General features: G+C 43.1%; 1 protein-coding gene across 5 annotated transcripts in view; it reads right to left on the bottom strand.

Moving 5' to 3' along the window:
* The window catches only part of sgcd (sarcoglycan, delta (dystrophin-associated glycoprotein)), a 301763-nt gene that overhangs the window by 16032 nt on the left and 260472 nt on the right, over positions 1 to 25259 (bottom strand). For all 5 annotated transcript variants that reach the window (XM_084373505.1, XM_084373503.1, XM_084373504.1 and 2 more), the window contains one exon: positions 10666 to 10738. In XM_084373505.1, coding sequence (XP_084229631.1) covers positions 10666 to 10738 — 73 coding nt within the window. The remainder of the gene's footprint in view (positions 1 to 10665; positions 10739 to 25259) is intronic.

Raw genomic sequence — 25259 nt, forward strand, 5'->3', positions numbered from 1 at the left:
CTTGGGACATTTCTAGCGACCAAAACAGGTATTTTAAGCCAAAACATGATGTTTTCCGAACTGTAATCAGGTGTTTTTTGTGCCTAAACCTAACCAGAGCGTTGTGATGAGATAGACATAGAAAATGTTAATACATTTAAACCTTTAAACACACAAAGTTGCAGCAATACTGGATTTTTTGGGAGATACATTTATTCTGCCAGTTGGGTTGTACAGTAACACAAAACCCTTTCTGTACTCGTAACGTTAATGGTGATGGTCTGACTTTTAAAGCGGTGCTTCTCCTCAGCTTTCTTTTCACAGGGCTCCTCTGAGAGTTGGAGCGACACAGCGTCCGTTTTTCAGACTTAGGTTTAGTGTAATGAGGTAATGAAAAGTTATATGTATCTGCGGGTTACTCTCAAAAAAATCAGCCACTGATCAGGAGAGTGGGCACGTTTCCAAATTCAAACTTTAACCTGGTGTACGGATCCCCTCGCTCTCTGCACACACAGATGATTACGCCTCAACACACACTATCTACAGTGTGTGTAAGACGATGATTAATTAAATACATATCGTCAAATGCCCCATTGTTCCACTTGTTGATTTGTTTTTTATGATAAGACCGTTTAAAACAAGCACAACAAGTTTTTTCATCATCTTGACTTCTTCGCTCCGAACGTATCAGAACCGATCTCTCTGTTTCTGTTTGTTTCTCTGTTTCCGCCTGCGTCAACAGCGCTGACACTTCCCATTAGCATTCAAACTATCCAATGCCACCAGAGGGCAACAATAAAAAGAGATTAGAGGCAGCACAATTTAAAAAACTTGTATCTGGACATTAAGCGAACACTTTCTCATGCTTTGCAAAACAAGAGAGTCACAAATTGATCCCGTGGAGGTCGTGGGGAGAATACTGAAATTACACAAAAGGCTTCAGAGCTTAGAAAGGATCTGAATCTGAGGGAAAGAAATCTGAGTGGAAGTCACAACTGTCAAAAAAACAAGCTAGCTCAGGAATCATCGGGTGAAATCTGATGCCAAACTCAGTGGCTCTGCGTCGAGGTTAAAAACTCTTCAGCCTGAAAAAGAAGTCTGAAGATTGAAGAGGAAGAAGTTTCTCCAGCATTAAACAGAACTGAGAGTTATTCACCGTCTGTGGTAAAGTAACTCCTCCATTACTCCTCCCAAAGACCTCCCGCCTCTCTCATCCACCCTCTGTCTCCCAGGTTTCTCCTCAGGGAGTCTGGCAATGAAACATTTTCTTCTCCGGTTTATATTCTTATTCATTTCCTCCTCACCGTCCGTGTGAATTGAAACTTTGTCTCATTTTCTTTTTTCCATTTCCTTTGCTCTTCTTTCTGTCTCTCTCTAATATAAACAGTTTGTTATATTTGATAAAAAAAAAAAAAGTATATGCATCACACGCAGCTATATATGTGCAAAACACAACTTTAAAGTCAAGGATGCATGAAAAAGTGATACTATATTATTTTGAATTTATATGACTATATATCTGATCTATAGTTGATAACCTGTATTCATATCATATCCCTGTGGCCATTACTTGTACTTATCATGCTGAGACCAAGGAGGTCGACCCAAATACATGAGATGGAAGACAGAACTTTGACATATGGACTCGGACAGTACCAATAGAGCGGCCTCTCCACACATGTCGAGACGCCTGACATCGACCAGCTGTCCCCTTTTGATAGGGTTAGGGTTAGGGCGTATATAGGGTGTATATAACGTGGATCTACATGTTTGACACTGTTGACAGAGACTCCACTCTGCTCATACAGTTGACTGATAATCCACAGAACTGTAGAGTAACTTTAGGCTTCATGATCAAAGAAAGTTTGTATATCATGTGGACACTTTCTGTTCATATCCTCATCCAGGAATTACACTGGTTGCATGTACGTTGCTGAACGGCTCCGCTAAGGTTTTGGAGCAGCACTGCCACTCAGCTGGAGTTGCGAGAAAGAGGAGTTCCCGTGATTATTACAGATTCACACGCAACCTCAGTTAACAACAAAAGGTTAGTGTTCCCAACCGAAGAAATAGAAGAAGTGCTTGGATTTCTCTCTCTCTCCGCTGCCGTGGGGGATCGGATACGGACCGAACACGGACCGAACTCATGCTCCATCTTCCTCTCTCGTCCACATGAGCGCTCTCTTTCTCTCCGCTGCGAGTCGGCATTACAGTTTTTTCTAAAGTCAGTTGATTGTTTTTTATAATGCCTCATGTTTTTCTGCAGCTCCCTCAGCACTCCTACATCCCCTGTTAATGATGTAGGCCTATTTTAGGTCACTGACGTTACGAGACCGAATGCTGTTAAGTATGATCTTTTCCTAAACCGCAGCCGTCTGGCAATGTTAATATCATTCATAAAGTCATAATGTGTCATTCAAATCTCATCCATTGATGAGCTGGTGTCACATATTTACCTACTTACACTCTTTTCCTGCTCCATTCTCATTCTGCTGTCTATTCTTGTCTCTGCTTTCTATTTTTATCTTTATTTCCCTGTTGTCACCTTTTACTTTTATAGCTGCTACAATCTCGTTTCCTCACAGCAATCAATAAAGCTTCATTCTCCTCTTTTTTCTTGTTTTCTCCACTTTTTGTACATCCTCTTATCCTTCCTCACTCTCTCTCCCTTCTCTTGGCGGCATTTCATATCTGCAGCCGGGATCAAAGGTTAATAACTTTTTCACGCTTCCTCCCCGTATCACCCGCCTTAAGATAACAACGGAAATGATTGGAGCTTTTTGACATGACAGAAATTGTAAACGTGCACATGCTGAAACCTGTGGGCGGCTTTCCCGCTCTGCGAGTGACTCCTTTGTCCTTGGTGACGACGCTTTCTCTTCAAATTATATCTGCCACTGCTTCTTGCGGGGATGCGAACGCGGCGGTCAGAGCGGTTTGGAGTTACCAATATGAGTCACAATGGGCTGCAGTCGTGCCACGCAGCAAATCACAGGTTAAATGGCAATCTCGGCCGATACGGGTGCAGCTGATTGCTTGGCGAGGCTTTGCGAACAGCTGAGCGGGTGACCCAAACACTCCGCTGGGGGAACAGACCATCCTCACAATTACTGAGCTCGGTGAGAGCTGAAGGTGTGGAGGAGGAAGAAGGAGCAGCTGTGACATTAGAGGGGACGGAAAGCAGAGGGGAGAATAAGATGAAGAGAAGGGGGCGTGAATACGGCATCATAATTTACTTCCTTTCTTCTTTCATGACAAAAACAAAATGAGGGACAACAGAAAGATAAGAGGAAGACGAGGGAAGAAAAGATCACAAAGCCGGCTTAGAAAGGAGGGGTGAAGCTGGGACGGGGATGAAGTAAGATCAAGTAATTGAGGTGAGAAGAAGAAGAAGAAGAAGAAGATGAAGAGGGTGGGTTGTGGACGAAGAGGGATAAAGACAAGAAGGAGCTTAAGGCAGCGATCAGTGAATCTGTGATCTGCAGCGGTCAGGTTGGTTTGCAGTGTCATGGCTTCTTCTCTCATCATCAGAAGTCCTGTGATGTCCAGACGCTGCTGGGGACAGCAACAGTGTGAGACAGAGAGGACATGAGTTTTACCTTTCTGTCATTAAATCCAAAAGACTAAGAAGATTTCACAGGTTGTTGAAGGTCGGGCGTGTTTGTATGAAGTATTGATATTTAGCCTCGAGGTGATGCAAGACTGTTCTGACCTATATACGAACACACACTGATGATGTCAAGGTTCAGTTTTAGCGTGCTTGTTAATTAGCGTTAACAGGCTCAACGAAGGCTGATGGGAACATCATTTTGCAGGTATTTGCTTATCGGTCAGAAAAGTGGACTAATACTAATTTCAGGCCGAGAATCATGATGGCAATGGAATCAACCAATGATAGCAAACCATTTAAAATCCACTGTAGCTGCTTACCCTGCCACCCAGTTGTTCGTTAGATACGTCTCTGCAAAACCACACGTAAGGTCAAACTGGACGTTTCTTTATGTTGCAACTGAAATGGACTGGAAATGGTCCACCTTCCTGTGAAAACACCAGGATTTGGCCGCATCGAAAACAAACATAAAAACCCCCCAAAATGGCTCCATACAGCTCGTCCGGTGTAATCTATGTCACCGGAGGACAAATTGATCTGAAAAAGACATTTTTTACCCACTTTTAAAATTAATTAGAAACCACCATGTCTGCAGTGGCTGCACAAGCTCGACTGCGTGTCGAGGATGTGAATCTTTTTAATCTTTTTCAAATCGATTTGGGATCTCGGGCTTCAGGAAACTTGGACTACGGCGGACGAGCTGTATGGAGCCATTTCATGTTATTTTTGGTCGTTCTTTTAACCTTTTAAAACAAGTCCCCTGCTACTGTCGACTATGAAACTTTTCATCAGCATGTGGGTGAGGAGATAATGCCTGTTTTTTTTTTTTTTATATTAACTTTTCCGTCAGCTGCAGCTGTCTCACAAGATTATTGCATGTTGTGAACATTTTCATCTGCTGTCCAGTGCCGACTGAACTTCGCCTCCTGCTGTGTGTGTTTCCATCCATCAACTGCAGTTTCTATCTCAGCTACATAACATTCCCACTAAAAACCGTCCATAAAGGAAGAGTTGAGGGACAAACTTCATCGAATGAGTTTCTGTGAGTCTAATCAAAGTTTTGATGATGTGAAAACTTTCAGCCTCTCCCCTCCTGCAGGAGGAAGTGAGCCGCCTCGCATCTTATTTCACCTTGGTTTAAAAAAAAATAAACCTCACTTTTCTACTCACTGCGGTTTCCATGGCGTCTCCTTCCTCCCACATTCACTTTCCTTCTTATTGCTTCGTATTTATTCTCATTATCTGTGCTCTGAATTGGTCAGGACATAAATCAAAGTGCACTATCAAATTCACCCACGCTGCCATTTCACTGTCACAAAGGCGTTCGTCTGATGCAAGGACACATCCTGTTGACAAGGCATTACCGCGCAGATGGATATGATGGTTACGGTTACGATGAAAAACTGACAGCTCCGGCTCGGATGCGCGTGTTTGTGTGTGTGTGTCGGGGGTTAATGTGATATCCCAAAATAGGATTTGAATCCTCGATTGCTACCTGCCAAGGGGTTGGGAGAGATTAGAGTAAGATTAGATTTTAGCCATGCTCCAGCGAGCTCGCTCCCCTTTTTCTGACATAATTGGATAGTTTGTGCCATATTTCATTCTCAATTGGCTGCTTGTCACCAAAGATGCATAAACCTGGGGGGAAGAGGAAAGGAAAAACACATAGCTGTAGACTCTGACTGTCAAATTATACGGACAATCACATGATGAGGGGCTTTGGAGCGCCGCTCGGAAATGATCTGTGCACCGCTGAGGAGACTTTTTCACTTGTTTTATTATTTGAAATGATGATTTTGAAAGGAAAGCAGCAGTGATTGATGAATCACAGTTCATCTCGGTGCACACGCCACTGAAATACTGTTATTAGATATTTGTCATCTAAGTCCTTCTCTACCCGACCCCTAATTCCCATCACACTCGTCTCTGCAGCGTTTCTTCTCTGTCACATAAAGCTCTTTTCCTCTCTTTGAATCGTTTTATTTCACTTTCACTCTTGTGCTTTTCGTCTCTCTTTGACAAAAAAAAAAAAGTTGCCTCTTTCATTCTATTCTCTCTTTCCTGTTTTGCCAGTCTCCTTCTTCCTCACCCACTCTTGTTCTTTAATCTTCACACTTTGTACTTTTGTCATCTTTTTTTTTTATTCCATCTTTCTAGATTTTCTTATTTTCACTTCACAGTCTCTCTCTACCACTTTCCATCTCCGGCTTCTCTTTCAATTCACATCAAAGACTGTCAGCGTGCTGTATAGACACAAAGACCAGTCGCAAAACAGTCACCTCAACAATGGAACAATTTTCTAAAGAACATTTTACGTCTGGTTTTTCCGATTGAGATTCGACTGCACGTAGGATTTATCTGGGATGTTCCTCTTCAGGACAAAGATTTCTGACTGCAAGTGTTTCAGTCTGATTTGTAGTTTCTATTCTGTGCAGGGCTCAAACAGATGTATGTGTTGGAGGAACCAAATCTAAATTACTAAGCTTTACATCCATCAGCCAAAAGATTGAAAGGACTAACAGGTTAAGTGAATGACATTTGATCCTCTAGTTACAATTCAGTGTTCTGCTGGAAAAACCTTGGAGGATAATGCGTCCTGACACAAAGAGCTCAAGGTGTCGACCTGGCCTCCAAATCCCCCGGATCCCACTCGAATCAACATTTGAGCGCAACGGGTCCGATCCATGGAGGCAGCACCCTGCAACCCACAGGACTCAAAGGATCAGACGCCATCGGCCTGGTGCCAAACACCCCACAGAGGTCCTGTGTCAAAGCATCGATGGGTGAGAGCCAGGCCCAGTCCGATGCCAGTGCTCGATCGACACAGATACTCGATCTGACGGGCCGTTCCTGAGCAGGTCTTGTGGTTGTGGCGTGGGCACATTGTCCTGTTGAATGGGGCCATTGCCATGAGGGGTTGTTGTTAGCCTGCAGCAATGTGTGGATGTCAGGACCCAAGGTTTCACACCAGAACACTGCATTGTAACAAGATGAGCGATGTTATTCACCGTTAGTCCTTCTAATGTTGTGACTCACCGGTGTATAAACAGTAGCTCATTATGACGGGGGATGTAATGCACAGATTGCTTGAATGGAGCTACAAAGTGATAAATGTTAATGGTTTTTCAAGGATACATTCACATAATATCATCTTTCAAGAGCATCTGTGATGAATTCAGTATAGTAATTTAACTGACACACTTTGCTGAGGTTAAGAAAAGTTCTTGTGGGTTTCTGAGAAACACCAAGGACCATCATCCTCCTTCAAGGATTTGAACAAAACGTCAGCGAGACGAAGGCCCCGTGCGAAAATGCACTGATTGATTAAGTCGAATAAAATCAGACGGTGTTGCCAATTTGCTCTTTCACATTTGAGCTTGCTATTGCAAATTAGCATGAACAATAGCAGCAGCTGTAAGCAGTGAATGTAATTTGCGAGGGGTTACTGGGAAAAGCTACGTTGAACACATCCTGCAAACATTACCGTCAATCTGTTCTGCGGACGCTGCTGCTGGTAGGAAACATACATTTGCATCTTTTGCCTTTTCTACAATCTCTCTTCAACTAGAACGACACTCAGTACAGTGCATGCCTCCTTTAAATCAACTGAGACTAATCCGATGTCAGATTAAACAGATTTCAATTCGCTTGATCCAGATTTTTATTTGGATCCACGTCAAATTGTCCCCACTCCGCCTAGATACACCTGATTTTTTTTATTTCAAGATCCATTTGTCATTCTCTGAGAAATTAATCAAAGTGTCGACAAATGCCAGAAAGTGAGAACAAATTCCTTTTTCCAGATTCACACCAAAAGTTAATGAGGTCTATTCTGGACTGAGACTCATCCTGCATCCGAGTTTGGTGGAAAACCAATAAGTAGTTTTTTGAGTCATCCTACTGACAAACTGACAAATAACAGACATTTGAAAACTTCCTTCCTTCAGTAAGTGTCATTAATATCACAGGTGTTTGTCCTCTGGTGAACACGACTGCGAACAGTTACATTTCACGAGAGTTTGCCTTTTAGATTATGCGCTACCTCGGCTGCAAAGTTGATATTTTGCTGACGAAGGATCATGCACCCAAAATGTAAACGTGTTCGGGAGCGTTCATTTTACAGAAGTATGGATTTTCACTCTGGAGGAAAAGGTCATTGACTGGAAAGCAAAAAATACTACAGCGACCTTCTCGACAGTCGTTAAATAAAGAGCTGCGCTGAAACATTTACCTTGATGGTTAACAAGGTTCACTAAAATCTTTGGGGGCTCAAAGAATACTCATTTGAAAATTCATGAAAACCTGGACAGAAGTTGTTTATGGACAGGAAGGAAAGACTTGTTGACTTCATTGTATAAAAACAGGTTGTTTTGTTCGGGCGTTGGCGCTCCCTGCACGCCCCTCGCAGGTGTTTCCAAGTTATTCTGGTTGACTCGACTCCCGCGAGATTGATAGTAGGCGGATCTGTGCTGGAGGATTTCAGTACACCAAGTTACTAAACTTTTAACAGGTGCAGCCGGAGAGTGATGGAGATGTCAATCAATCAGTTCATACACGCCGACTCGGTCCTGAGAGAAGCTGAAGCGAGTGGAAACACAGGCGTGAGGTTAATAAGTATTTGACTTTACTAAGTGAAGGAAGTCAAGAGGTTTGACATTTATATTATGATAATTACTGCTGACGAAACACAGATTTCATTTTCTTCTTCCCTTCTCGCCGCAGAGCGCCGCAGCTCCCTCTTTGTATTCTTCTTCTTTTTCTCATTTTCCGTCCTGTTATCCCTCCCTCCCTCTCTGCTCTGATTGACTGTCATCACATCTGACAGCACAGGCGGCAGAAAGATGATAAACAAGACATTTACACCAAGGAGACGTATTCGGCTGGCCACACACACACACACACACACACACACACATGCAGGAGGGAGGAGGAGGCGCTGCTGTCAGAGCCAAATTTGACTGATTCCCGTCTGACAGCTGATGAAATGTGACACCTGACCACCTCGGACTGATATCCCACCCAAAGCCTCGTGAGTATCGAACTCTCAGCCCTGAAAACGTGGCTGTATATATTTGGTCCCTCGTGGCAAATGGAGACGGTGGTCTGCATTGATTTTCTTGGCCAAGAACTGAACATTTATCCGACACACACACACACACACACACACACACACACACACACACACACACACACACACACACACACACACAGCTCTGACACGTTCTCACCTTATACGTTGACATGCTACCAAACAGCCGCCTCTTAACACGTCTCACACATGGAGCAACATTATCACCCCATCAGTGACCACTTATTTACAGTAGCTGCTAGATTTTCCACTTTCTTCACCAGCGAGTGTCTAACTGGGAAGTTGAGTGTACAGTTCGTCAGAGCTCGACTCGTCTTGGCTGCACCAGTTATCACTCTGCTCAGAGGAAAAACACTCCAGCTTGTAGCTCGTGTTTGCAGCATGTGACCAATCACCACCATGAACAAGTCTGCTGGTAGCAGGGTGGATTATTTAATAACTGAAGAGCCAACTATAAGATGAATATAATAAGTTAAACACATTCCCCCAGCGGTGTTAAACCGGCTCTGAGAGCAGATGAAAATAAATATAAACCTCTCACGAACCGTTCACCGAGCTCCATGGGATCTTCTATGAATGATGATGCCATGTTTTCCAGAGAACTGATGGGTCAGACGGTGGTACTTTTACACGTGTTGATATGTTATCTCAAATGTAACCGGCCTCGGAGCAGGTTAGGTAGCGGTAGATTATAACTTGATCTGGAAACAAGGCTGACAGAGTCCTGAGAGCGAACCACACAGTACATCTACTATAAAAACCAAAACAATGAGCCGCAGGAGGCTAAAAAGTTCTATGAAGCTGCAGAGCTGGTGACAAAACCTCTCTGGATTCATCATGATAAGTAATTCACAGTCATTTGACTCAGTTCTGTCATAAGAAATGTTATTTCAGTTGACCTGTAATTGATGAAACTGGATCCATGGACGACTGATGATAATAATTTGAGTTCTCCCCAAAAAAGGACAACTTCAGCAAATGCCAAACACCAACAGATGTTTGTGTCAGACTGACGAGGCACTAATCTGCATCAAAATTATGGCTTTTGTGTTGCCAGCAAAGTTTGGTGACATTATAAGAGCCACAAAGACAACAGAGGGACGGACGACTCGACAAAACATCAAACTTTGACACCAGTTTGCTTTCCTACTAAAAGAAAGTCCACTTTTCTTTCTCTTACCATTAACAGGATTATTTGCTTATTTTTCATGGAGGGCCATGACAAGTGTCTTATTTTGTACGTAGACGATCTTTATAAGTTCCTTTACTTTCGTGAAAACATTTTGTTTTTCTCCTGGAAAAAAAAGTACAACAACTATTTTTTGTCAGATGTGGAAACGAGGGACAAACTTTTTTTCACTTCCACACATGAAAAAAGTTTTTCAAATTTTCACAGATGGAAAAAAAAATTAAGGAACTTCGAAAGATTATCCTGGCAATACTTTTCCCCCACCAACTCTCAAGTCATACACACAGGAGAGAAAATAGTTTTAGATCACCAGAAAATACATTTCTCACTTGGCCCTTCAGGGCTCCCGTAAATGTCAATCCACCCCTGCAGCATAATCCACTTCCCGGCGGTCCACGTATGCATCATCAGTTTGTTCCAAGTGGTCACTGTTTCACCTGAACATGGCTGAATGGACAGCTTTCTTTTCACCTCTTCAGCATCATCTTTTTCTAATCCCACTCTTCTGGTGTCTGTTTTCCTTCCTCTCTTTCCTCTCCACCATCTTTCTTGAGATAAATCTCCTCTCTGCTTATCTTCAGTCCTCTCTCTCTCTCTCTCTCTCTCTCTGTCTCATGTTATGCCTCACATTCATTTCCTGCTGATACAGGAGATGTTGCTCTGATGTTTATTGGTTTTCGATGAACATCTGAGCGTTGATTTGGAGACTGAGAGCGGTAAAGAGTTCACTTACACCTGCCTGTGCACGCTCATATATGTATATGTTCACTGCACACGTCCATGTATTTGTTGACTCACCGTAGCTCTTTGAACGGCTCGGCCCTGACGTGCGGCGTCTCCACTGATTTGCTGAACACGGCTCCTTCGGCCCCTGAAATCAGAGAACACAACATCAGACGGCCGTCAATTGAAACCACAAACCCCTCCTGTCCGATCAATGGACATAATCTCTGAGACTCCGCCGATCTATACGGCTCCAGTCAGCGTGCACGGCGGCCCTCGTCTCGCCTCGCCGATAACCTGAACGCACACACATCTGATAAGGAAGAATACTCTGAAGGAAACATCACGGGAGTGTTTTTAAAATAAAATGTTATTTCATCATGAACGCAAATAGGAATACATTTAAATCTTCTGCAGCAGAAGCTCAGAGCAGCGCCGAGAGTTCAAGACAACGTGAACTCAAAGACACGCTCTGCTTACTGTGCAGACCTTCTTCTGCTGTTTTGGAGACTGGATCTCCATGTTGCATTTTTATTCATGACCTCCTGGAGGCAGTGAGGTGACTCTCAATAAGAAGCAACAGCACAGCGTTGTGTGATAGGATACGGTACGGGTATTTAAAAAAAAATAAAATCTGGTCCAGTAAAGGAACAACTAAACAGTCAGAGACGGCTTTACGAAGCTCACACCACACGAAGACGGACACACGTTCACTATATGTTGCACGTATGGAGTAGAAATAAACAGCAGCTGCAGAAAAACAAACCAAATATTATAAAGTAACTAGAGGTGGGATTACAACATGTTCACGTTCTGACTCGGCGATAGCGTCAAAAGGGACAAATGAATGCATTACTGGCCACCGGTGGTAAATATAAGAAGCTCTCGAAGCAGTTTTTATGTCACGGTGTGTAATCAGCAGCAGTGCAGGCCCAGCTGTGTGTCTGCAGACGTTTAGCCTCTGATTGACTGTAGTGCCAATACGGCAGCTCAGCTCAAGTAAACTGAAGCATTCAGGTACATCAAATCAACAAAGCATCAGGGGCAGATCAATGGCTACGACTAAATGTGTTTTGAGGCACCGCTGGGAATCCAAAACGCCTCTCGCTCCGTGACACACATTCAAATTTTCACTGGTGAGACAGACGAAGAACAAAAAACTTCTAATGTCAAAACCAGCGTTCAGCTCCAGTGCTGAGTGAAGGTCTGAGTACATGTTGCAGGTTACAGTTTAAAAAACGTGTTTCAAATGACGTGAAACGATGAAAAAAAACATTATGTAGTTTGCACAAAACATTAAATGCTTCTTCATCAGGGCAGGAACATGATGACAGGCATCAAATGGAAAATGCAGGTGCACAGTTGTGGTCCAGATATATCATCCTGGTCCAGACCTCGGCCCACGTCTCCCATGATGGATGAAAGTCTGAGAGCTTTGCTGGTGGCATTAAGAACGGGTACGTCACCTTCCTGTGCCAGAACCACGAAACTGGCACCAGACAAATTGCAGCTTAAGTGTTGACGATTGACATTGATGCAGCTGTACAGGTCGCTGCGAGTTAACTTACAGAAATAAAACCTCTCAGTCCTACATTTTGTTTCCAACAACATGTTGGATGTTAAGCTAACTGCTCCGTGTAAACTGGATGGATACGTCACTCGGTACTCATCGTTTGGGGGCAAAATCGACAAGTCAAGTGGTGGAAACGATTAGGCGACGTGAAGGAGGATAACACAGGGAGGATGGATCGCTTTCTTGTGGAGCATTTCACCTCATTTTTACATTTGTGACCTGACCGGCTTAAGTGCATGTGTTGCAAACAAATATTTGTTGAATTGTGATGCTATTCATGGATAAATATTAACGTTTAAAGGTAAAGTCTGCATCAGGAAGAGGTCGAGTTGCCACGTGGGTCAAACACAGGACTTTCACCTCGGAGGCCTGAGCGACAGTCCCACATCAAACCGAAAGTCGATGTTTAGTTGTTGAACTTTATTTTGAATGTACTTCCCTCACACAGTCACGGTCCCCGTCGCTTCTCTTAGCTCACGAGTGTCTCCCAGCAGCTTTGTGAAGACCCCCGTGGCGACACCCGATCCTTCATGTATACACGACAACAAAAAGTTAAGTATATTGCCAAAATTGCGAGAACACTTCTATATTTATTTGAGTTATTTAAATTACACAACCACGAGTGAAAAACAACAACTTTTCTCTCTTGTGCGAAACATTAATGTTGAAGCCACCTGCAGAGATTCGGTCGTGTCACAACAAGTTTGACAAGTTTGAGTATTTTTCAGTTTAACAGGCGTTTAATGGTTGAGATTCACTGACGTCTGGAGATATTTACAACACTCCCGTTTCCTCCAGGGAGCTCTTCATAACACCGCTCAACCTGTCGGAAAGTCAGGGAAATAAAATATATTTATGCAGACTGCAGCTTCGACTCGCCCGTGTGGGATAAATAACTCTCCTGTTAATGACTGCTACAGGTGGAGACGCTTCTGTTCTCCCCCGAATGAATTCAACTCTCGTTGAAAGTTTGCTTGTAGCGACAAGATGAAAGTTTAACGCGACGTAGTTAATCCATAAGAATACAAAGAATTAACAAGTTAAATATGTTTAATACGAGCTGTGACTTTGAATACTGAGTTGATTATTGTTGGGAAATAAGAGGCAACAAAGTGCTGTATATCTTTTCCGCATTTCACAGATTAATTCCCTCGGTTTTTTCTCAAGAGGTGAAACAAAACCTGAGGGCTTTAGAGAAGAAAGGAGAATATGTTTCCAGTAGCTCATGAAAAGCTCCGGTGACATTTAAATACCCACTGCTCAGTCAGTTAGAGGCAGAGAGTACAGAGAGGAGGATGTAAAGTGAAGTGGATGCCTCGGTGCATGTCACTGACTCTTTCCTGCAGTAAAGTGAGTGAAGATAAAACAGAAGCCTCACATTAGAAAATCCCAGCTCTCAGCTGGAATAAAAAGAACAAAAAAAGCCCTTTACTTTGCTCTCGGCTGTCACTCTGTCTTTAAAGGATAAAGCCAGTGTCATTTTAGTTCATTCATACCAGCATTTTATCACCCATATAGAAAGTTCAGACACAGTGATGTACCCGCCACCGTCAGCAGAGAGGACCGCATTATTATTTTTCTTCTTTTAAAACTGTAAATGTGCTCAAAAATGGAATTTAGAATTATAACGGGTTATTATATAAATTCAGCTTTAATTCTGAACAGTTTATTATGTGTTATTGTACCACTCAGCCCAGTCGCCAGAATAAATTGTTGCCATTTTATGTTTCTGCAAACCCACGGATATGTTCTGATTTGTATGAGTCATACGTTCATTTATTAACATTTCTAAAACACAGTATGTGTTAAATCATGTTCACATTAATGTGTATGATCAGACTTTCAAGTCAGGAGATGGAGGCGATAGTGGTGGTTTTCCTAACCCTGATTTTTGTACCTAAACCTTACGACAACATTAGCACAACGTTTAAACCTAGGTCATATTCTGCTTGTGTTATTGAGTTATGTAGCATTTTAAGTAAAAGGTCTGCAAAGAGATTTTTATATATATATATAAATATTATAAAATGTAAACATTCCAGTCAGTCGGCAGACAAACAACTGTAGCGGCGTTATTTTAGATCACACTACCTCGCTCGGCATGACCCGCCCTACTCTGCCTCTGATTGGCTCTCACCAAAGATTGACCAGGGACGAGATGTCTCAAGACACATTATGGAAAGGGATGCTGCAGCAGTCCACCATATGAGAATAATAATGTGTTTTTTTGAAAATTAAAGTATGTAAACTTATTCTACCAGGACCCCCAAATAAAAGTCTGAACCTGAAAGTTTGCATAATATGACCTCTGTAACATAAAGAAATGTATAAGTGCAGAAACGTACATTGGAAACATTTACTCTGGATTGTTGTGTTGGAGCTACAGTATCTGCCAAAACAAAAAATAAATCTGGGTCAGGCTGTAGTTATGTGTCAGACACTGATGAAGAGTTTGAAGTCTTGACATTCACTCACATTAAATGTCACAGATTATTGACGTTATGACACTGCAGATGTTTATATTTTTCGCCCGGCTGTCTTTATTCGTACCGAGCAGACTGTGACGTCTCCATTCATGAGCACTTGTGTGAATAATAAAACTCGATCTATCTGATTTCTGATCAGAGGCTCCACGTGAATACTGAGCAGACAGCAGCAATGTGTCACCGCGCTGTCATGTTCAGGGACCCAGCGAGGGAGGGGAGGGTCAGGTGAGAAAATAAATGATGCCGTCAAAGATTAATGTGTCCGTGTGCATCGATGTGAATGTGTGTGTGTATCAGTGTGTGTGTTTACGAGGTGGTAGTCAGACCAGGGGCAGATATCATCAGTTGTGGCCTGAAGTATCTCAAGAGGTGATGAAATATAGAGACACACAAGGCACAGATGAAACTCCCTGCAGGAATAATTTCAATGATTGGTGACGGTGGCCGACTCTACACGAGCAGCAATAACCCCGAACCAAAATCCTGCATTCATCTTGATACATTTGGCTGCATATCGCTGCAGTTTTACTGTCGTCTTTTAATACTTTCCTTAAAGTTGGCGCATTATGTAACATACAGGAGGAGACTGGATACAGTTTTGTTTTAACACATTTTTACAACTTTTTTATATTTGGTTTGCACCAAAGGAAAGTAACTGTTACTCTCTTTACTACTACAAAGTGGTGGAAAGTAACTAAATACATTCACTAAAGTACTCTACTTCCTGGTTCTTTTGTGTTGGACCGTATCCCATCAACCCAACTGAGAACTCTCAGCACGTGTGGCCCAGATCTCTTCATAAACGAAGCTTGTTGCGTCTCCTGCCGTCGTGGGAAAACACAGCGAAGAAAGAAAAGAAATCAATCAGCACCAGTCCGCCTCGGCTTTATGCTAATGCACGACGCCCATGATACTTAACTACACATGCCACATTTAGATGCACGCAGTCACACACAGACGCACATACTGTGTTAGATCGTGCATGAATATTAATGTCACATTCCTCCATGACACATGTGAGCTGGATTAACATGTGCAGTCACACAGCTCGCTGTAACCCACGCTAACTTACCGTGTGTATACTGCATGAATGCATGGGCGTGATAAAAACAGCAGGCGCTAATAGACAAAGTCCTGCTGAGTCTGATTAACCACCAGCGACACGTGCGTCTCTGCATTCAGTCCCATTTAACCACAGATGTAAATGAAAGACGATGATCACGGCCACACAGGACGGCTCGATGAATCCCTGCCGCCGTCCAGATGTCTAACTGTGAAATCATGACAGCTGACTGGACATTGGAAGTGCATGAAAGCTGCTCTCTTCCCATCAGAAGAAGAAGAACAATCCCACTCTCAAGCTGTTAGATAGAAGCGATTTGTGGCGTTCGCTGTGTTCAGTAGTGATTTTGCGATGAAGTACTGTAATTTACTATCGTGGTGTATCCACTTTCCCTCAATCAGCCTCAACCACCTCCACCTCCACCGCAACTGGTGATTGTCTACGATTCCTAGAATGACTCTGAGACCTCGGAGAGAACGAGGCGTTGTCTCTGTTTGTAGACACACATGTATATGCCCAGGTATGAACGTGACCGGGAAAAAAAAAGAAAAGAAGAAAGAAAGAAAAGAAAAATGAAACTAATTATTGTGTGAAATGGATGAAAAAAAATCTGCAGCTGTAGTGATGAAGCCACACAGCAACCATTTACAAACGATATTAACAAAAGTCCTCGGCTGGATTCTGCATTAAAATTAGAAAGTCAGAAGTGTTCAGTGAATTTCCCCTCAGGGTTAAATTCTTATCGTTACAAATTAGATTTTTTCTGCTGCATCTGGACGTGAAATTGCTCCTCCAGCCCTTCAACCAAAAATAAACACAAAGTCCTGTGAAGATGAGCAGACAGGACGTGGCAGGTTTTATTAGAGACAAAGCCGCTCACACTGACTGGAGTTAAAGCCACAGCCTCGTTAGACTGTGATGTTCAGACAAACGGACACAAATATGATTCTTGGATGATTAAACAAAAGGAAACGTCATGTTACCTAAATCATAGAGATTAATCCTGAGTCTGGGGCCGTTTCAGGACATCTCAGGCTCCACATCAGCTTGTATTAGTCTGGACTTTGTCAGCCTTCAGACTGAAAGTAGCATCTTAAAAAACACTGTCAAATCTGACAAAGCGACTTTACTTAAATGAAATAGTATACTTTACTTGGTACAGTAATTCTCAGGTAATCATGCTACTGTATAATGTTTAGTATCTTATGTGACATTCAGCTTCTTTGCATCCCTGTAATGATGCTTTTGTAAAATGCTTACGATGTTAACATTTAGCTTATAAGCCTACGGTTTGCATTTTAACATGCATGTTATCTGAGTCAGCATACAATTACATACACCATTTTTATTTCAACCTGTTGGCTGCACAAGATGAAATATCCGTGATCGAAGTCATCAGAATTCATCCTGTGGGGTCCTTCAAATGTCTGTAAAAGAAAAAAAAATCATGGCAATCCATTTAATGGTTGTTGTGGTATTAGACAGAAGTGGTGGACGGACCTCAGAGCCACGAGCTTTGCTAACATCGGACTCTTACAGAACCACATTGCGGTCGGAATGATTGAACACGAGGTTCTCCAGCAGATGAGCTCTCATTTCTCTTTTCAACCCGGCACCAAAGCTGCATTTCTGGTCACAGTCATTACGACTAAAATTGCAGCCTCCTGGAGGTGAGTATATAACATCCTGAGGACAGAGAGCGAGCCGCCTCCACAGCTGTGCAGGAGCAGGAAGTTTAATATTCACCCATTTAATGTTTCTCTCTCTCTCTGCCCTCTATTATCTTTCTCTCTTGCTCCATCATCACACTCGCTCTCATTTTCTCTGCTCCGGAGTGTATCACATTCTTCCATTTTAGTATTTCAGTCAGACCGGAGGTGTAGCCAGCAGCCCTCTCTAATAAATAGCCAGCGCTCCCTGTTGAGAGGCTTTGCCCCTTTCTTCTCCCGAACGCTATGAGGAAATCAGGAGCTCTTATTAAGGAGGGGGGCAATTCTCCACCTCAACAGGAAGTATAGGCTGTCAAATTGTGTTTGCAGCCTGCGGATTAAAGAAAGGAAAGGGAGAGTTTAGAGATCAAAGTAAGTAGTGAATACAGAAGGAAAACTGAGAAGGAGATGAAGAGACGGAGGAATAAAGCAGAGAGAAAAATTCGAGAGAGCAGAGCAGAAAAAAAAAAAGAGCAGACAGAGAAGCTAACTATGGCGGCCCGGTGACAGATGGATCTCTCTTGCTCAACCCAACTCAGACTCGTCACATACAGTATGCAGCGGGCGGATTACAGCCCCGCTAGGAGCGACGTGACAAGCCACCGTCGATTCCTTCCTCACTGCAGGTGAATATAAATCATTTGCTCTGGGTCGTATCAGTCCAAAACTTCTGCTTTTTCCTTTTTTTCTTCCTGCTTCAATATGCTGACAGAGCAGAGAAGACACCGCCGCCGTCGCCGCCACCGCCGCCAGAGTGACAGGCGAGCCCGACAGTGATCGGCGAGAAAAGCGAGAGACATTTTAACAATGCCGGTGTGGCATCGGCGACAGCAGATACACAGCACCCATCCACACTGACAGCTGTAACATCCATCCCAGCCGGCACCGAGTGACGAGCTGTCAGCCCAAATAAAATGAGACAAAAACAGCAGTGTAGGTGCAGTTCTGAAGGCCCAGCGAGGAGTTTGGAAGATTACAGACTGTGGATTAACGTGTTAAAATCATAAATAAGTCCAGACTTGTTGGACATGGGGGGTAAAAATCTGAGCATAAGGACGAGAGAGGCGGACGTGTGGCAGCGGATCACAGGCTTCATCGCGTCGTCGTCAGCTGTGTTCTCCACAGGCCGGCGAGTGAAGCTGCGTCCAGGTCACCGGTCTGACCCCAGATCTGTGCAGGACGCGTCGAGCCTCTCACATCAGACTCTGCCTCTTACAGCTGGCTCTACTGCAACCGTCAGACTTCACCCATTCATACTCATGTTTTTGAGTTTTTAACACCACTCACTTAGAAATGCATCCATCAACATACAAAAACGTTTGGGAACTCTTCTCACCGTCTGTGTGGTCGACGGCTGAAACACAGGAGGGTTATTTACACACAGTTTCAGCTGAGATCTGCACCAGCTGAAGAAATGTATAAGTGTTATTAATGTTATTAATCTACCCACACTGTGTATACTACATACAGACATGTTTACATGCATATTCTGTACATAACCACCGACTTCTTGTGTTTTGCATTATTGTTCTCTTGTACACTTGACGTTGCACGCTGTTGTTCACTGTTGTTTTGTATCTCAACAATATGGCTTTTTTTCCCACCTGTACTTTTACGTATAGAATCATTATGTGATTATGTTTATGTCTCTTTGTTGTCCTTGTGTTTTTCCTTGAATGTCTCTTCCTGTCTTCCTGTGAATTGTTCTTGTAACTGTGTGCGTCACTGAGAGCAAACAGAGGGAAAATCCATTGTATGTTACAAACACTCTTGGTTCGTTGGTTTAAATGCCGCTCCGGTCTTAAATAAGTCGACTCTGCTCTCGTCTCTGTTGAAAGTTTGACACAGATTTTATACCGTGACATTATAAATAATCCTCCTGAACAGAGCAGCGCTGTATGCATTTATAAATGTTTATCTTTAATGTAAAATATATTCTCAGAAGGCAGAAATGTGTAGCTGACCAAAACTTTTCATTTAAATGAATCCAACCTCTCTCTCTCTCTCACACCGTCATCATCATCATCATCATCATCACCACAGTTCAGATATATGAGCTGAGCAGTGGTAATCAGTCAGCACCCCGGGACGAAGATGATTAAAGTGACTGCACGAGGACATCAGCTGATAATATCTCCCTTCTGCCACCTCCACACCGTCATCATGAACACAGGGAGGACAGACAGACGGACGTACGAGCGCAATAATCTTCTTCACGCTGCAGAAAAATGTGTCCTGATTGAGATTTTTTTCGTCAGACAGCCAACACCTTTTCAAATTAATTTTCATTTCCAACATGTGGATGTCAGGAAAAAGGCCGACCTGCAGCTCCACTCTGACTCTGACACTCCCAGTATAAACCTATGACGAGTCAATCAGTAGCACGCCGGTGGCTCTGCTGCGGGGACGGCAACGACCGACTGTCAGTCGATCGGTTCAACCACTAATCATCTCAACTGTTGGATGGATTGAAATTAGATTCATGGAGCCCGAGGAGGATCTGAAGTAACTTTTTCATTCAAGCGGCATCATTAGGTCAAAATTGCAATTTGTTCAATGCCTGAAAGACTAATGACGTTCTCATCAGCCTCAGCTCTAATCTGTATTTAGTGCCAATAAGCAAATGTCAGCACGCTAACACAAAGACACATAATAAGCATTTTACCTGAGAAAATCAGCATGTTAGCAATGTTAGCATACTGATGTTAGCATTTAGATAAAGTAGAGTCTTGCAGTGGCGCTAACGTGGCTGTGGACTACGTACCTTCACTTTTGTATCACCAGAAATTAACTCTCAGCTGTCCTGACAACATTTACTGCTTTTATCTGCTTATTTTTGGAAAATCCACATCTTATAAAAGTGATTTCTGCCACCAGGGGTCTCTCAATCAAAACCAAACAAAAACAAAAGACCTAACCAGTGAAGGATCATGGGGGTTGTTGTCTTCACTGTTACGTCTCCGTGACTCAGGCAGAAATGTGGTTACGTTCTCAAATTTTATTCTCATTTTGTCACATTTGCCAACTGACCTTAAGCTTCAAACTATGATGCTCTTAACTCTTAATCACCTCTGCAGCGTCAGTTTTACACATGAAGGGCTCAACCGTCAAGTTAGCAATAATAAATATGTATGATTAGACTTTCAAAATAAAGCTCCCTGACAAACATTTCACACATAATAACATTTTGACTTTTAGACTGTTATTGTTGTGAAACTGTTGCGGTTTGCTTAGGTTGAGGCACAAAAACCACTTGTTTTAAAAACCGATCACGCTTTGGGTTCAAATAACTACATTCAGCCAAGTAACTTACATCATTTACGTACATTAACTTACTAATGTAAGTCCAGCAAACGACCCAATCGACCTTCTCCTCAACTCAATGCACAGATATGTGTTGTTTCTCTGTCGCTCTCAGGTCTCAGTGGCATTAAGGTTAATGATATTGCAGAAAGGGTAATAAAAATCATCCTTGCTCTCACAGGACAACCAGACGAAGAGACAAACTGACGCGCAGCCTTGTCGAACAGTAACACGACATGCAGCGTAGACTCGTCAGGGAGACAGGCAGACAGACAGATGGACACTGCCGAGCACACCGTGGTTAATGTGCTTTAATCTTCAACAAAGATGGTAAGAGATAAGTTTAAGAGCCTGAACCTTGATGTCAGCCTGCCTGTCTGTCTGCCCGTCCTTCTGTCTCTGAGTGTTTGAAGCCTCGCTGCCTGCGGGGCGGCAGTAATGAAGTCCTGAGCCTCTAATTGGAAAGAATGATAGCGAGCAGGACGTTTGATATTCCTCTGCAAATAGGCCTGCCGGGGACGTCGACTGGAGGAGTGTGGGGCCAAGCTGATTAGCATGGCGGAGTGTGTGTGTGTGTGTGTGTGTGTGTGTGTGTGTGTGTGTGTTCTTTCAGTTCATTCATTTTCACTTTGTGCGTCTTAAAAAAAAAAAAAAAAACACGCTGGAAACGGTTTCTGAGCGCTCACAGCAGACACGTTTGATGAGTCTGAACGCAGCTGAAGACGATTTAAACGTCTCCTTTCATCCGTCCTGTTTCACTCTGATCAACACTTTACAGGAGGAGAGTCGGGCTGCGTCAGAACATTTTAGCTGAATGAGTGAAGAGTGACGTTTCTTAGAGATTTTACTGAGCAGGGTACACGATAAGGCCAAAAGTATGTGGACACCACCTTCACTTTTGTTGCAGCGTACAGGGATATCTTAACAATGCCTCCGTGATTCATAAACATATGTTAACGCCCTTTTTGGATTAACCACAACGATCAGCTGCCAGCCGGACACTTCATCACCCAGCATCAGTCTTCACTGAAGCCTCGTGTCCACCAAAGTGCTTTCAGTACAGTTACACATACTGCATAGTCCATAATAATGCAACGTAAACCATACATTTATTTCTGTTTCCACTGCATCCAGTACTCATGAAACGTCTCAGTCAGCGGTCTGCAGGGTTTTAACTCAACCCTTTAGTATCGGATCAGTGCTGTAGGTATCTAAACAGAGGAGCAACACAAAATCAGGATATCACGGAGTGGTGTCTTTGATTCAGGAGGCCGCTGTTTGTCCAGTGTGGACCTAAAAGTCATTGATAAGCTCTTTTAACTTACTGATGGAGTGAAGTTACATCACATGCATGATGTAAAGCTACTCATGTAACGTAGGTTCGTCTGTTAGGAAGATTAAAGAGGTGGTTTTAACAGAAACCTTGCTGTTGTTCCTGAAGCTAACCAAACGGCGACTGTATGAGGAAGGTCTGGTACGCAGTCATGTTGTTTTGGGACGATCAACCTATTCAGTCGTTTAGGGAATGAGGATGTGTTGACTCAGAAATATGCAAAATAAGCCTGTGGTTTTGGAAATATACTGTATGTACTATCACATATCAAGTGTCAACATACTTTGTCCACATACTTTTGACCATGTAACGTATATTCATTGAGTAAGAATACAGCCAATATCCACTGAACATCCTGTTTTCTACATGTGTGACTTTTTTTAATCCTTATTTTACAGACAGGCAGACAACAATGTAGGAATGAGACACATCTGATAATGTGCAGTAATATTCATGAACATTAATTACTTCAGTCGACCTTTAAATTGTTGTTTATGCATCATTGAGGTCATCAGATTGTATAAAACAGGTACTTGGTTTTGGTATTTTAACAAACCTGTGCTCCGGGGATAAAAAACGAGGGAAGGCAGCGTAGTCTGACATTGAAATAGTGTAATTAGAGGTGTGTGCAAATTCTCAAAGGTATAGTTTCCACCTCATGTTATAATTAAACATTATACTTTAATGTTATAGCTCATTAACTATGACTTGGTCTATACTTTCCATCACTGCTGACCAATTTCCAAAAGCAAACTGAGCTTTAGATTAATTACCTGGCTTCTAGGCAGCCGCTGTTTTTTCATTTATTTCACTACGGAAGGAAAATCAACTCAGAGATGTTGGATAATTAAAACCATCCATATTGAACATTTTCTTGTACTTTTAATTCATGATTTACATTGAAGCGAAGTAGCTGCCTGGAAAAAAGGGACGTGAATGTACAAAATGTTGTTCATTGTGCATCTCTGAAAGTCTTCAACCTCTGCAGGGTCGACTCTAACGCCTCTAAACACCTAGATGGAGGGTTTTTCTGGCTCACAGAGATGCACACGCGGTAAAAATGTAACTGTACGCCTATAAAATTGATTCTTATATAAAGACACAAGACACAGGAAATGAAAAGAGTAACGACACCGTGACCGACTCCATCATCTGTGTCTCTCCACGGCCTCACAGGTCACCTACGACTGTATTCATCAAGTTAAGTTCAAAGCCATTAACGACCACAGACGAGGAGGAGGAGGAGGAGGAGGAGGAGGAGGAGGAACCTGTCTGACTGTTTCCAGCATCTCCCTTCATGTGCTCCTTTAACTGCGCTGCAATCAGTCCTCATCTGCTGCTCAGTCGATGAGCAGCCGGCACACTCGGATCGATACGGCACCACCTGCATGTACACACCGCCGGGCCGCCGCTCGCTCGCTCGCTCTTTACCGCTCTGTTCTCCACCCGTCCTCTCATCAGCGCCCTCTCTCTCTCTATTTGCCTCGTAAACATGTACAAACAGACTTCACGAGGGATCGATAAAACCCATCCCGGGGTTTTTATTTCGACTTCCTCCAGCCAAAATATTACGCCTCCTCCTCTGAAATTATTTCATCAGTAGGTTTCCAAGATGTGACCTCGGTGATTATCTTCTTCCTCTCCTTTCCTCCTTCATGGGTTCACTCTTTCTACCTGGCCACCCCATCATTTATTTCATCACTTCATTTATCTCACTCCTTCACGTCCCTTTTTCCTCCTCGCTTCCCTCATTTTCCTTCTCCACTCTTCTGCTTCCTTCTGCCTCACCTCCTCCACTCATCTTCTCCCATTTGTTCCTTCCCTCTCTCATTTTCTGCCTCATCTCCTTCACTTCATTTCAACACTTTTCCTCTTACCTCCCTCATTTTCATACTTTCGCTTTTCCTTCTAACACAACTTCCTCCTTGCTCTTTCTTTTTTTTTTCTTTTCTCACCTGCTCCTACCTAAGTATCCTCTGTCCTATCTTTCCCTTCATCCCTTCCTTTTCTCCAGAGCTTCCTCTCTTTCATATCCATTTTCCTTCTGCCTCACCTCGTCCACTCATCTTCCCGTATGTTCCTTCTCTCTTTCCACACCTTTCTTCTTACCTGCCTCAGCTTCCTCCTCGCTCTTTTCCTCTTTTTCTGCACGTTCCCTTACTGCTTCCTCTTTTTTTTTGCCCTTCCCTTCACGGTTCCTTCACTGCTTCTATCACTACCCAGGTTCTCGTTCTTCTATTTTTAACCCTCTGTCCCATCTTTTCGTTCACCCCTCCCTCTGTTTCCTCACTCTCCATGCACTCCTTGCTTCCTTCTCCACTCTTCTGTTTCCTTCTGCCTCACTTCCTCTTCCCTTTTGTGTTCCTTCCCTATATTATTTTCTGCCTCATCTCCTTCCCTTCCTCTCCACACCTTCCCTTTCTCATTTTCATCCAGCCTGCACGTTCCCTTTTCGTTTCCTCTTATCGTTCCCTCTGCACTTCCTTTCATGCTTCCTTCCTTACTTCTCTCACTCTCCAGTACCATTTTCAATCCTTCATTGTCTTCTTCTGTCCCATCTTTTCTTTGCTCTCTTCGTTTTTTTCTCCACAGCTCCCTCTCTTCCCTGACCCCATCCCTCTTCCTTCCCTCCTTCTTGACTTCGTTTTCTTCCTTCCCTCCTTCTTGACTTCCTCATGTTCTTCCTTCCCTCCTTCTTGACTTCCTCTTGTTCTTCCTTCCCTCCTTCTTGACTTCCTTGTTTTCTTCCTACCCTCCTTGACTTCCTTCGTTTTCTTCCTTCCCTCCTTCTTGACTTCCTCGTTTTCTTCCTTCCCTCCTTGACTTCCTCATTTTCTTCCTTCCTCCTTGACTTCCTTGTTTTCTTTCTCCACTTCCTTGTTCTTACATCCTTTCCTTTCTGTCTTTACTTTCTCTCTCCCTCATCTCCCTTTTCCTTATCTTCTTATTTCCTGTGCTCTCCCCTCTTTCCTCATTTCCTTCCTTTCCTCTCCCATACCTTTGCGTCTCTTGTGACCTGCATCCCGTCCTTTATTTTGTCCTTCTTTTTCCTTAATTCTTTCCTCTGCACCTTTCTCCATCTGTCTTCCACTTTCCCTTTCTTCTTCTGTTCAACTACCCTTATTTCCTCCTTTCCTCTGGCTCATCTTCCCCTCTCAGATCTCTTCCCTTCTCTCTGCGTTCGCTCTCGTCCCTCCCTCAG

This window comes from Pagrus pagrus, assembly GCF_965226575.1.
Source record: "Pagrus pagrus genome assembly, chromosome: 14".
Lineage (NCBI taxonomy): Eukaryota > Metazoa > Chordata > Actinopteri > Spariformes > Sparidae > Pagrus > Pagrus pagrus.